This window comes from Phascolarctos cinereus, unplaced genomic scaffold (assembly GCF_003287225.1).
Source record: "Phascolarctos cinereus isolate Bilbo 61053 unplaced genomic scaffold, phaCin_HiC Scaffold_8;HRSCAF=390, whole genome shotgun sequence".
Taxonomy (NCBI): Eukaryota; Metazoa; Chordata; class Mammalia; order Diprotodontia; family Phascolarctidae; genus Phascolarctos; species Phascolarctos cinereus.
In genome coordinates, this window is record NW_027556291.1 from 59,338,425 (window position 1) to 59,352,303 (window position 13,879).

The following is a 13,879-nucleotide window of genomic DNA, read 5'->3' on the forward strand; positions in this document are numbered from 1 at the left end:
TTCCCTAAGGTCACACAGCTATCACTTGTTTGTAGCAAGATTTGAAGTCAGGTCTTCTTGAATTAAAATCCAGCACTCTTTCCAATATATCAGGCCCCTGTTGCAACATTTCTCCCCCTGGAAGAAGTATTTGCCCCCTATCCAAGTGACACAATTATGCATTTAGCATTCTCAAAGAACTGGGATAGGGGAGTTTCTCAGAGCCCAGAGAATACAGGTGACTTTGGGGGAAGAGACATTCAAAGTACTCTTTCAGGACAGTGTGACCCTAGGCAGCCTGGGGGCATACCAAGGAGATGGAATGGAGAAGGAAGGATCTGGGGAAAAGGTGTGCTTAAAGGAAGGTTGGAGTAGACCAAAGGCAAATTTCAATAAGTTAAAGTTTTCTTCTAAAGATAGAGCAGCCAATGTCAAAATATAGAGTTACTTTAAAACAAAGTGTTAGAACATGGAATGTTAGAATTCAGAGGGGCCTTGAATGTCAGAGTTAGGAGAAGCCTTAAAATATATCATATTAGAGAAAGAAGAGGCTTTAGAGCAGAGAATATCACAACCCTAGAGGCAGTGAGCACATAGAATGTGGGATGTTAGACCTGGGAGGGAGCTTAGAACATGGAATGGATGGAAGAGACCTTAGAACACAGTAAGTGAGAGCCAGAAACATCCCTAGAACACAGAATATGTAATATTAGAGCTGGAAGGGAACAGAAAATATAAAAGCACAGAATATCAGAGCTGGAAGGGACAATAAAACTTTCAATAGGAGAACTGGAAGAGACATGAAAGATAATCAAGCACAAACTGCTCATCTGATAGATGAGGAAACTGAGGCACCATGAAGGGAGGTGACTGGTTCAATTGTTGCAGCCACAAATTACTGGTAGAGCAGAGATTAAATGCCAAGTCCTAATGGCTACTCTGGGGCTCTTTTTTTCTTTCAAAGAGTTTGGGTCACATATAAAAACCAGCTCCCCCATAAAGAGGAAGTGGAACCCCTAGGACTGATGAACATGGCATCTCCTTCCCTGAAGTCCTGGAGACTAGTCCTACTGTTTCCCTCTTGGCAGTTATTTTTGTTTCTCTCTTCTACCTTCTCCACATTTTCCTCATCCTCTTTCCAGTCAGTTAACCACCCTAATGGAGCTCTGGCCCCCAACTGGCAATCTCAGTAGGACCCTGGCACCTGACTGAAGTCTTCATGGGAGTTGCCAGACCATCTGAACAGTGATCTTGGAGGAATCTGCCACAGCTTCACATGGAGATGACAAGGAATTGGGACTGGAAGAACAAACCCAATCAGTAGCTCTTCCCCTCTCTCATAATCCCAATAGCTGCAGAATTCCCAAGGCAGGTGTGGTGTTGGCCATGGGTAGTCACACTCACTAGGAGACCTACAATGAGGTGTCAGCTTACACTGAGACTTTTACTTAACTACCTGGCCCAAATGAAAACCACCAATTGAATCCTATGCACCAACTGAGGGCACCACTTGGATTCCAGAACCCTGCTGAGATCACCAATTAGATGCCAGAGCCCCAGCCAAATTACCCAGTGGATTCCAGACTTCCAGCCAGACCATCAATAAAATCCCAGACTCCGGAAGAGAGCACCAGCCAAGTCCTAGCTGCCCTGTGAGACCACCAACTGGTCAACTGGATCCCAGCAGGGTCACCTCAAACCCATCCCTCTCTCCACTTGCTTATTTCTTTTGAGGGAACCCACATTGGAAATGTAACTTTTTTCTTTTACTCTCTTCAATGAGCAAGTATTAATTTTCTCTCCCTTCTAGATCCATTCCTTCCTTCCTGCACTGAAGACAGAAAAAGAAACATGAAGCACTGGTAACAAATATGCCTAGTTAAGTAAACAAAATTCCCACAGAAGTCTGAGCAAACTTCCAACCAGCACATGGTGCTGAAAGCTCCAACCAAGGGAACATTTTGCAGGATAAATAATAACTTTGTGGGGGTATACCAAGATAAGGTCAAAATGAGTATATGATCTAGACATAACGGGTGATACCATAGGCAAATTAGGAGAGCAAGGAATAACTTACCTGTCAGATCTACAGAGAAGGAAAGAGTTTATCACCAAAGAAGACAGAGAGAACATTGCAAGATATAAAATGGATAATTTTTATTATTTTAAATTCAAAAGGGTTTGTACAACAAAATTAATGCAACCAAAATTTGAAGGAAAGCAGAAAGCTGGGAAACAATTTTGTAGGTAGTTTCTCTGATAAAGGCCTCATTTCTCAGAGATATAGAGAAATGACTCGAACATATAAGAATACAAGTCATTCCCCAACTGATAAATGATCAAATCATATGAACAGGCAGTTTTCAGATGAAGAAATCACAGCTATCTATAGTCATGTGAAAAACTGCTCTTAATCACTATTGATTAGAGATATGCAAATCAAAACAACTCTGAGGTAACATCTCACACCTATCAGATTGACTAATAGGACAGAAAAGGAAAATGATAAATGCTAAAGAGGATGTGGGAAAATTGGGACACTAATGCACTATTGGTAGAGTTGTGAACTGATCCAACCAGTCTGGAGAGCAATTTGAACTATGCTCAAAGGGCAATCAAACTGTGTAAACCTCTTGATCCAGCAGTACTACTACTAGGTCTGTATCCTAAAGAGATTTAAAAAAAAGGAAAGGGACCCACATGTACAAAAATATTAAAGCAGCTCTTTCTGTGGTGGCAAAAAATTAGAAATTGAGGAGATGCCCATCATTTGGAGAATAGCTGAATAAACTGTATATACATAATGGAATGTTTTTGTGCTACAAGAAATGACAAGCTAGGAATTCAGAAAAACCTGCAAAGACTTGCATGAACTGAGGCAAAGCAAATAGAGCAGAACCAGGAGAACATTGTACAGAGTAAACAGCAATATCGTATGATGATCAATTATGAATCACTCAGCCATTTTCAGCTCATGATCCAAGACAGTGATCCAAGACAATCCTAAAAGACTTAACTATGAAAAATGCTATCCACATCCAGAGAAACAACTGGTGCAGTCTGAATGCAGAGCAAAGCATACTAATTTTCACTTTATTTTTTCATGTTTTTTTTTTCCTTTTGGTCTGTTTCATCTTTTACAACATGACCAAAATTGAAATATATTTTACATGATTACACATATAAAACCTATATCAAATTGCTTACTGTCTTAGGGAAGGGGGAGGTGAGGGAGAAAGAAAATTTGGAACTACAAATTTTAATAAATGAATGTAAAAAAGTATCTTTACATGTAATTGGGAAAAAATAAAATTCTATTTTAGAAGAGTTTATAGACACTTGGGATTCTTGATTCTTTAATACAGTTCATGAGCTGAGAGGGAAAACAGACCTAGCAGGAAGAAGCTGGCCCTATAGACTGATGCTGGGATGGTGGGAGGGAAAACAGGGCCTGTGTTGGGGGCTTGAGATATGTTATGACTCCTCTGCAAGATTCCAAAGGCAATGAGTGGTAACCCAACCAGTCGGAAGGCAATTCTGGGATATCACCCTACCCACTTGGGGATGAGGCATGTAAGAGTAGCATCAAGAATGACCCTTAGGATCTAAGACATCTCCAAAAGTCTCATGATGGAAAATACTATCCACATCCAGAGAAAGAATTATGGAGTTTGAATGAGGATCAAAGCATACTATTTACTCTTTTTTTCCCTTCTGTTTTGTTTTGTTTCTTCTTTTTGTGGTTCCTCCTACTGGTTCTAATTCTTCTTTACAACATGACTAATGTGAAAATACATTTAATAGGAATGTATATATAGAACCTACATCAGATTGCACGCTTCTTTTGGGAGGGAGGTGGGGAGGAAAGGGGAGAAAATGTGAAACTCAAAAGCTTATGGAAGTGAATGGTGAAAACTAAAAATAAATTAATAGAAAAAAAATAAGAAAAAGAATGACCCTTAGGTGATAACATAAGTAAATCAGGAGAGCATGAAAGAAATAACCAGTCAGATCTATGGTTAGGTGAAGAGTTCATGATCAAAGAAGATATAAAGAAGTTTATGGGAGGTAAAATTGATAATTTTGATTACATAAAATTGAAAAGCTTTTGCAAAAACAAATCCAATGCAGCCAAAGCTAGAAGAAATGAAATAAATTGGAGAAAATTTTTATAGCAAGTTTATCTAATTTCTCAAACATGTAGGGAACTGGGTCACATTTATAAAAATAAGAGTCTTTCTCCACTTGAGAAACGTTCAAAGAATATGAACAGGCAGTGTCCAGAAGAAGAAATCAAAGCTACCAATAGCCATAGGAAAAATGCTCTCATTAACTAATAATTAGAGAAATTCAAATTAAAACAATTCTAAGGTAGCACCTTATGCCCATCAGAATGTCTAAGATGACAGAAAAGGAAGATGAGAAATACTGGAGGGGATGCAGGAAAATAGGTCCCCTAATGCACTATTGGTAGAGTTCTGAACTGATTCAACCATTCTGGAGAACAATTTGAGACTATGCCCAATGGGCTATAAAATTGTGCACCACCTTAGAACCAGCAATATCAGTACTAGGTTTTTATACCACAGAGATCAAGAAAAAGGGAAAAGGACCCATATATATATACAAAAATATTTATAGCAGGTCTTTTTCTGGTGGCAAAGAATTGAAAACTGAGGGATGCCCATCAATTGGGGAATGGATGAACAAGTAATAAGTGAAGTGAGCAGAACCTGGACAATAATGTACACAGTAACAGCAATATGGTAATGATCATCAACTGTGAAAGATTTAATAACTATGATCGATAAAATGATCCACCACAACACCAAAGGACTCATGATGAAAAAAATATGACCCACCTCCAGATAGAAAACTGATGGACTCAGAATGCAGACTGAAGAATGCATACTTTTTTCCCTTATTTTTCTTACTTTTTTTGGAACATGGCTAATGCAGAAACATGTTTTGCATAACTTCATATGTATTATGGATATGGAATTTTTTGCCTTCTGAAGGGGCAAGGGAAGGATGGAGGGAGGGAGGGAATTTGGAACTGAAAATGAAAAGAAACTTCAAAAAGAAAAAAAAAGAATACCCCTTGGCACCAACATTTCCTCTGGGAGCAGAACGTGGGCAGAGAGGCTCTAGACAGCACCGGTTCCAGTCACTTTAAACTTTATGAGCAACAACCCTGTGAGGCAGCTACAATGCCCACTTTACAGATGAGGAGAGGTGGAATCTGAACCAAGGTCTTCCCAACTCCAAAGTCCAGCACTCTGATATTAACAAAAGAATTAGAGAACTGACAGTGGGAAGGGAACTCAGTGGCCATCTAGGCCAACTCACACAGAAGAAGGAGTCCCGGATATAACACTCTTGACAAGTGATCATGCAGCCTCTGCTGGAAAGGGGAACCCCCACCTGCAAGGCAACCCATCCCTGCTTGGAACAGCTCTCATTCCTAGGAAATTTTCCCTGAAACTTGGCCTAAATCAGACATTTTGCATCTTTCCCCCACGTGGGCCTCTCCCTCTTTCAGCCAGCCTCCCACCCCGAAAACAGCTCACATTTATACAGTGCTTTAAAGTTTACAAATGTTTTACCCACACAGTCTCGTGTGAGTCTCAGGGGTGCAGCTCTGGGGCCTGGGGGCATGATTTCCTGCACGTCCTTGGCACCCATATAGCCCCCGTGGCAGGTGTACTGGTGGCAAAAGGCCAGTGGCTCCCTGTGGAAACATAAGGTGACATGATGATGCCCCTATCAAGGATAATAATTACCATAATGAAGCCTCTATTTGGAAGGCTGAAGTTCCTCAGGACACATTCCCATCCATCCCCTCTGCATGTGTGTGAGGAGGGGTACAGAAAGAGCTGTGGACAGTGATTTTCACCACGGATTTAGGGAAGTCATCTTGTCAAGCCTGAAGGGGTGGGGTATCATTTGATTAGGCTTTAATTGGCAGGGAATATTGAACTTTAGCTAGCTTCCACTAGAATACTAGCTCTTTGAGAGCAGGGACTGTCTTCCTTTCCTACCCACTCCCCGCCCCGCTCGGTGTTTTGAGCATAGCAAGTGCTTCCTAAATGCTTGCTTGCTTCATTCATTCCTTCGTTCGTTCACTTATTCATTCGTTCATTCACTGTCTCAGGTTAGGGCTCGACATCATTGGGCTAACTCGTATAATAAGGAAGTCCTTCCTTAGGTCTCTACGTATGGAAATTAAAATTAACGGGGGTCGTTAAAAGAATTTTGCCGTTTCCCAAAGGCAATCCCTCCGTCCCTCCCGTCTCTTACTCCTTCTCCCCCTTCTCCTCCTCCTCCTGTGTAATCCTAGGCTTAGGTCGGCAGTGTCACTCACTCCATCCGTCCCTCCACCCTCTGTCCCTCCATCTCTCCATCCCTCCATCATCACATCCAAAAGGCCCCGGGGCTGGGCAGGGTTGGGGGGACACACGCGAGCGGGGTCGCAGGGTGGGGGGACGGCATGGCGGCGCGGCAAGGAACGCGGGGGGACGGCGACATCCCGCCGTCTCATCACGAAAGCGCCCCCTCACCTCCCCTGCCTGCCTCCCCTCCCCTCGCGGGGGGCTGACGTTCTCCTGGGGTCTCCTAGAGACACGCGCGCACATCGCCTGTAATCGGGGAGAAGAAGAGATGCCCAGCATCATCTGGGCACACAGGCAGGTTGACGTCACCGCGCAGCTCTCTGCCTGGACTTGGACTTGGACAGCAGGGGAGAAGAGAGGACGGGCAGCTCCACGCGGCTCCCGCGCCCCCTTCCTTCCTTCCTCAGGCGGCCAGCGGGGGAAGTCGGGTTGGGGGGGGGAGAGGACGGAGCAGGGGGAGGGACCAAGGGAAGGTGGGGGGCGCAGTCACGGAAGGCAGTCTCTATGGTGAGGAGGAGGCGGCGGAGGTGGAGGCGGAGAAGCGCGACCGCAGCGGCCGCGGCGCAGGTACCAAAGTACGGGAGACGAAAAAGGTGCTTTAGGAGGCGAATTTTGGATCTGCTGGATGAGGAGCTGCTGCCTGTTGGCGCCTGAGGCGCCCCCGCGGCGCGCCCCGCCTCTGCCCACCATGCGCGCCTCCCATGCCGACCAGAGCCCGCGGATCCGGGAAGTTTGGGCTTGCAACCTGGACGAGGAGATGAAGAAAATGCGACCGGTTATCCAGCAGTACAATTACGTGGCTATGGACACGGAGTTCCCAGGTGTGGTGGCCAGACCCGTGGGAGAATTCAGAAGCTATGCTGACTACCAGTACCAGCTGCTGAGATGCAATGTGGACTGGCTGAAGATCATCCAGCTGGGACTGACGTTTATGAATGAGCAAGGAGAGTGCCCTCCAGGAACCTCCACGTGGCAGTTCAATTTCAAATTCAATTTGAAGGAGGACATGTACGCACAAGATTCCATCGAGCTCCTCACCATGTCAGGGATCCAGTTCAAGAAGCACGAGGAGGAGGGCATCGAGGCACAGTATTTTGCGGAGCTCCTGATGACATCAGGAGTGGTGCTGTGTGAAGGGGTGAAATGGCTTTCGTTCCACAGTGGTTATGACTTTGGCTACTTCATCAAGATCCTCACCAACTCTCCCTTGCCCGAAGAAGCCCAAGACTTCTTCGAGATCCTTCGACTCTTCTTTCCTGTCATCTATGACATCAAGTACCTCATGAAGAGCTGCAAAACCCTCAGGGGCGGACTGCAGGAAGTGGCCACTCAGCTGGAGCTGGAGCGCATTGGCTCCCAGCACCAGGCGGGGTCCGATTCCTTGCTCACGGGTATGGCCTTTTTCAAAATGAGAGAAATGTTCTTCGAAGACCACATTGATGATGCCAAGTATTCTGGATACTTGTACGGCCTTGGTTCTGGAGCATCCCACGTCCACAAGAAGGCCCAGAGGGGGGCCCACAAAGGCTTCCAGAGCAGCTTCCAGAATGGCTACCAGAACGTCCAGTATGTCCACTATGGCAGAGAACCAGTATGGAGAGCAGACCAGCAAGCATTCACGAGGTGAAATAGAAAGCAGGGCTTCATTATTATTTTTTCATGCCTAAACCCATCTTTTTATACAGGTTTTTATCTCCAGTTAAATCCCTTGGTCAAAATAAGGCAGTTTTTTCTTAACCATACCTTCTCAACCTGTTTTCTCTTTTGTCTTTCAGTACTAATTATAACCATTCCTTCCTACCACAGATCGTGATAATTAGAAGGGTTTTCAGGTTGAATTTTGCAGTGTATTAATTAATCCACCTGTTAGCAAGTATGTGTGGCAGTGGGAAAAAATCCATATCATACTCAATCTTTTGGTAAATATATCTAGTTGGTCTTAGTTTGGCCCCCATCCCTCCTCTCCTCCCATTCCCAGATTAACAAGCACTGACTGTAACTTATTACCTTGTTTCATTTTTGTCTCTTCCAGCATGCAAGAGATGCCACCGTTTGAGGCTGAGGACCATCAATTCTACACCTATGGAGAGTGAATCAGCTCAGATCCTGTTTTCCTAGAAGGTTGGAGTTTCCTTGATGTTTGCCTGAAAAGTGATCATCTGCCAATTTCACACAGCATTCCCTCCTTTTGGACCCATGGAGCAGAGTATGTTCACTGTGTTGTAAATTATTGACTCAGCTTAAGCTAACCCAAGAAGGAAAAGAAGAATTGAGTGAATGCTTTTCCTGGTCTTTCATCTTCTAAGCACCTCTAGTGTTCTTGGTTTTAAATTGCTATATGTATTAGATCTGTGACTGACTAAATGTTTCAATCCAGCTTTATACCCTTCAGCAAAGTCCCCTGTGACTGGCTTTTCAACATCTGTCAGGGAGCTGGCATCCAAGGAACGTCAGCCTGAAGTTCTGTTGACAGCATCTTTCCTTTTATCTACTTTTTGCCTTTTAATTCTACTAACACTTCTTCTTTCTCCTTCCCCCTCCCCCCCACCCTTTTAATATCATCATGTTTACCATGTGCTTGATTTGATGATTCTGCAAGTCAACTTTATAATAGAAAGTCCAAAGAGAGCAAAGTCACCTTAGGTATATTTTATACCAATTTATATTTGAAGAAATAAGATTGTGCTTTTGTAGTTGCTAGAAACATAAAACTAATTCAGAGTCTAGTTGTACAACAACAAAAAGTCCCCAAAATTAACTTGAATAATGTTAATCATCTGAGGACTATAATGATTATTTATTTTTGTGTGTATATTTTTGCCATATATTTTCTATCTATTGACAGAAATAACTGTGAAGTACTTTCTTAGCCATGCAGAGTGTGTGACCAGGCCAGATCATGTGAAGGAAGAATTTGGTCATGGGTAATTAAATACTAGTCAGAAGTGATAGATGGCAAGTGTGTATGTGTATGTTATCTGCACTTCAATCAGTAACATTATCTGTTTGCCAGATGGGCTTGTCTCCCTTGTCCTTTAATACCCTTTTTCTTATTAAGTTTGCTAGAACCTTGACTCAGTGGGAAACATGGATTGAGTGAACTTCAAAGGAGGAAAAGTTATGGGGTGTTGGTGGTAGAGGGAGATGGCAGTGGGGAGCAAGGAGTATTACAACTCCTCCACCTTGATGAGGGAATGGGAGGGAGGGTGGGAGGTGGGGGGGGGAATGAGCAAAACTGCAACCACAGTCAGGTCTTGGTGAGTGCAAGAAGAAAGAAGGAGTGGGAGAAGAGAAGGTGGTATCACTCTTCATGCCCAGTACAGTGCCATGCACATGGCAGGCATTTGATGAGTGTATGGTTCTTAGACTCTCTGGCTTCCTTGAAGGCTCAGGCAAAGGGATGCCTTCTGCAGGAGGCCTTTCCCAGCTCCCTCAGCTGCTAGTGCCTTCCCCTCATATACTGCCTTCCACCTATTCTGTCTATATCTTGTGTGTACCTATTGTCTCCCCTGTTAGAATGTGAGCTCCTTGAGAGCACAGATAGTGTTTTTGCCTTCCATTGTATCCCCAGCGCTTAGCACAATGTTTGGCATACAGTAAGGACTTAATAAATGTTTGCTGACTAATTGCTTTGTCTAGTGTTTATTGGGAAGTCCTCCCCTGAGAAGGTTCTGCACATCCCTGGGAGGCCATATGTAGTGGGGTCAAACCCTGGCTGTTTCCTGCTGGTCCTGCCACCTTAAGAGATGGTCAGCAGGGCAAGGCTCACTGGGAGTCATCCTCCCTGGCCCAAACCCTCCTGCCCCTTGCATGCCCTAGCACTGGCTCAGCATGTGCAGCTCAACAGGAGGCTGGCTGAAGGACTGGTCTGGACTTTTTAAACCTATAGCACTGAGCTCTTGCCTCTCCCTCTGTCTTCTTTTTCCTTCCTGTTCTCCTTTCTCCTCGCTGATTCCTCTTCCTTCTCCCCTTCCTCTCCCTCATTCTCTTCTTTCACCTCATCTCCTTTTCCCCCTCCTCCTTCCTCCTCTTCCTTCTCCCTTTTTCTTTCCTTCCTCCCTTTGCCTCCTCCCCTTCCTCCCTCTCTTCTCTTCCTCCTCTGCTCATCTCCATCTTTCCCTCCTTTCCTTCATGCTCTGGCTCCTGGACCCTGGTGTCAGCCTGAAATCCCCTGCACCAGCTACTGCCACAGCCTTATTCCAAGCTGCTACAGAGCTGGAAGCAGATCTCCCCTTCAGCAGAAAGGTTCCACGAGTGGGGCATTGAGCAATTTGCTGAGCCCAGAAAAGGGGAGAAGCCCTAAAGGACCATGTGCTTTAAGGAAAGAGGTGGGTAGTCTGGGTTCCCTTCTTGGGGGAGAACAGGCCTCAGCAACGGAGGCAGAGTAGGAGGCTTTGGGAAGAACTGAGAGAGGATAATGGGTGTGGGGCACAGGAAGAAAAGTTTTGGTCACACACAAGGAAGAAGCCCTCATATGTTGACAGTGTTTTCTGCCTCCTGAGGACTTTCACACGCCTTTAGTCCTTCCCCCCTCACCTCACACACACACACCCAGCATAATGAAGTAGATGGGGCAGGTATTAATACGCCCATTTTAGAGAAGAGAAAAATGAGGCCTAGAGAGGTGGAGTGACTTGCCCAAGGTCACAGCACTAAGGAAGTGGCAGCCCTAGGTTTCAAACCTAGGTCACTGGATCCTGTGTAGGATGCATGGTATCCTATTGCATAAAAGCAAAAGTCACCACTGTAATTCTGTCAATGAGATGGTTCACACCCAAACAGAAGAGGGCTTTTCTTTGTCTGCTGGTGGGGAGTGGAAGGCTTGTTACTTACTAGTGAGCACCTCCTGCTTACTAACTGTGTGAATTTAGCCAAGGCTCTTCCCTTCTTCAGGCCTCAGTTTTCCCTCCTGCAACCAAGGGTCTTCTGTCACTAGAGCATTTCTAAGCAAGGTCTTCTAATCCCCAAACCAATGCTCTTTCCGTTACAGCCCAGATGTTCATCCTAGCCTCTTTCTGCAAAACTGGAATATTGTGCTTTACCAGGGTCCATCACAGCCCTTTTGACACCTGCCCCCATCCGCCCACTGAGTGGATGATTCCCTTTCTTTTTCTCATCTTCCTATTCCACTGAATGCTCTCATCTACCCAGCCTTTGGAGCCCACCAATGCTGGCTGCTCACTGACATTTCCTACCCACCTCCCCCACCCCTTTTCCTTTCCACCCAGAGCCCCTGGTACCCAGCTCCCAGGGATGCAGCCTCAATGCCTGCTGTGAAGCTTTTATCATCCCTAGATCCCTGGGGAGGACCACACTTCAGGACAACATCTACCCAGAGGCCAATCCTGTCCCTCAAGCCTGGGCTCATCAATACAGCAGTTTCAAAGCACACTTTTACAGATGCCATCACCACTCGTAAGGTATCTTTTTTTCAGTGACAGTGGAACTTGTGCTGGGGCACTTCTGATACAAAAAGAACTGGGGAAGTGCTATTTCCTTCTCAGAAAAGAGGTGGGATTGGAGTGGCCAAGGTCCATTTCAAGGTTTAACATTCCATGTGCACCCCAAGCCATGTATGACCTTCTCTGTTCCCTGGCCCCTCCCAGGTCTGACATTCCATGTTCTAAGGTCCCTTGTAGTTCTGACATTCCATGTAACAAGGCTCCTGCTGGTTCTGACATTCCATGTTCTCAGGTCCCTTCTAGCTCCAACATTTCATATTCTAAGATCTGCATTTGTTCCCATCTCTCACATTCTCTGTTCTAGGATTTTAGTCCCTTCCTGGCTCTGGCATTCCCTGGTTGATGACTCAGGTCTCTCTCAGTTCTAGCTTTCTCTACATTAAGGTCCTCACAAGATCTGACAGTCTACATTCTGGGTATCCAATTCTCTTGTACCTGTTACATTCACTCTAAGTTTAAAGTTCGTTTTTGGCTCGGATAGGCTATGATTGAAACTCCCTCCCAGCTCTGACATTGTGTTTTAAGGTCCCTTCCAGCACTTTAGGGAAAGACCTTGAAACTCCTGAAATGCCCTCGAGGACAAACGACATTCCCTCTACTAATTCAGATTGTCCCTTCTCTGAAACTTAAGGTAATAGAGTTGCCTCAAGCAATGTTGTCAAACTCAAAGAGAAACTGGGGCCACAGTCATGGACATAAGAGTCCTTGATGGCAGCATATTGACTTGGTGTTTAAAATGTAATAGTGTCTGTGTTCTACTATCTCTTTATGTATTCTGTTAAATATTTCCCAATTACATTTTAATCTGGTTCTGGCCCTGTTTTTGACACCTCAGGCCTAGATCATTGAGAAGTTAACTGACTTGCTCAGGGCCACACTGCCAGCAGGTGTCACAGTCTGGACTTGAACCCAAGTCTTCCTGGGTCTGAGTTTGGCACTGTACCCAAATACCAAGTCTGTCTTCCTAGGATGACAATAATAACAACAAAAACAATAATAAGTTGCACTTCCATGGTGCTTTTAGCTTATTAAGGCATTTGTTTCACAAAAATCCCGTGAGGTGGGAAATGCTATTGTTATACCCATTTTTCCTTTTAATTCCACTTTTTTTCAATGAACTCCTCAGAGTCCTGCCTCTGTGTCCATTTGTTGTGGATCAGAATTTTGGGGTCACAGTGAAGTAGTGATATCATTGGGTGAAAGCACACGCACAGATTAGTAATTCAGGGGCATATTTACAAATTGCTTCCAGAATGGATGAGCCAATAGCCTGCTCCAATAGTGCATTAATGTGCCTGTTTTCCCACAGCCCCTCCAACTGTTGTTATTTTCCTTTTTTTTCTTTTAACTTTACCAATCAGATAGCTGTGAGGATCAACCTCAGAGTTGCTTTAACTTGCCTATTTTTCATTATTTGCAATTTGGAGCATTCTTTCTATAGTCCTTGATAGCTCAAATTTTTTACTCCAAAATTACCTTTCTATATATCCTTTCACTATTTAACAACTGCAGAATGACTCTTAATTTTACAAATTTCAATGAGTCTCTTATATATCTTGGAAATGAGACCTTTTTCAGAGAAATTTGTGGCAAAGATTTTTTTTTTCACCACTTATATGCTTGCCTTCTACTTTTAGCTAGATTGGTTCCATTTGCTCAAATACCTTTCAATTTTATATAATCAAAATAGCCCATTTTGTCTTCTGTGAACCTGTCTGTTCCTTGGTTAGTCACAAATGCTCCTTTTATCCATAGATCTGAAAGGTAGGTTTTTTTCCCCTTTCTCCTCTAATTTGTTTATCATGTCACTTTTTCTGCCTCAGTCACATATCCATTTGGATTTTATCTTGGCATAGGGTATGAGATGTTGGTCTATACCTAGTTTCTGCCAGGCAGCTTTCCTGTTTTCTAAGCAGTTTTTCTCAAATAGTGAGTTCTTATCTCTGTAGCTAGACTCTTTGGGTTTATTGGACAGTGGGCTATTGTGTTAATTTGCTTCTGTATGTCATCTACATAATTCATTCCACTGGTCAACCCTTTTATTTC

At 44.2% G+C, this 13,879-nt stretch overlaps 1 protein-coding gene across 1 annotated transcript; it reads left to right on the forward strand.

Moving 5' to 3' along the window:
• The first annotated feature begins 6,850 nt into the window (after positions 1–6,850).
• On the forward strand, positions 6,851–9,558 carry LOC110202174 (CCR4-NOT transcription complex subunit 7-like). The gene is made up of 2 exons (XM_020978212.2): positions 6,851–7,994; positions 8,404–9,558. Exons 1-2 carry the CDS (start codon positions 6,997–6,999, stop codon positions 8,462–8,464), a joined length of 1,059 nt encoding a protein of 352 aa, XP_020833871.1. The 5' UTR covers positions 6,851–6,996; the 3' UTR covers positions 8,465–9,558.
• The last annotated feature ends 4,321 nt before the right edge of the window (positions 9,559–13,879 follow it).

What these genes read in the sequence shown, in the direction of transcription:
- LOC110202174 (XM_020978212.2), top strand. Translation starts at nt 6,997, where the DNA reads ATGAGGAGCTGCTGCCTGTTGGCGCCTGAGGCGCCCCCGCGGCGCGCC. An exon ending in GACCAGCAAGCATTCACGAG is followed by an intron (nt 7,995 to 8,403) that starts GTGAAATAGAAA and finishes TGTCTCTTCCAG; the next exon opens with CATGCAAGAGATGCCACCGT.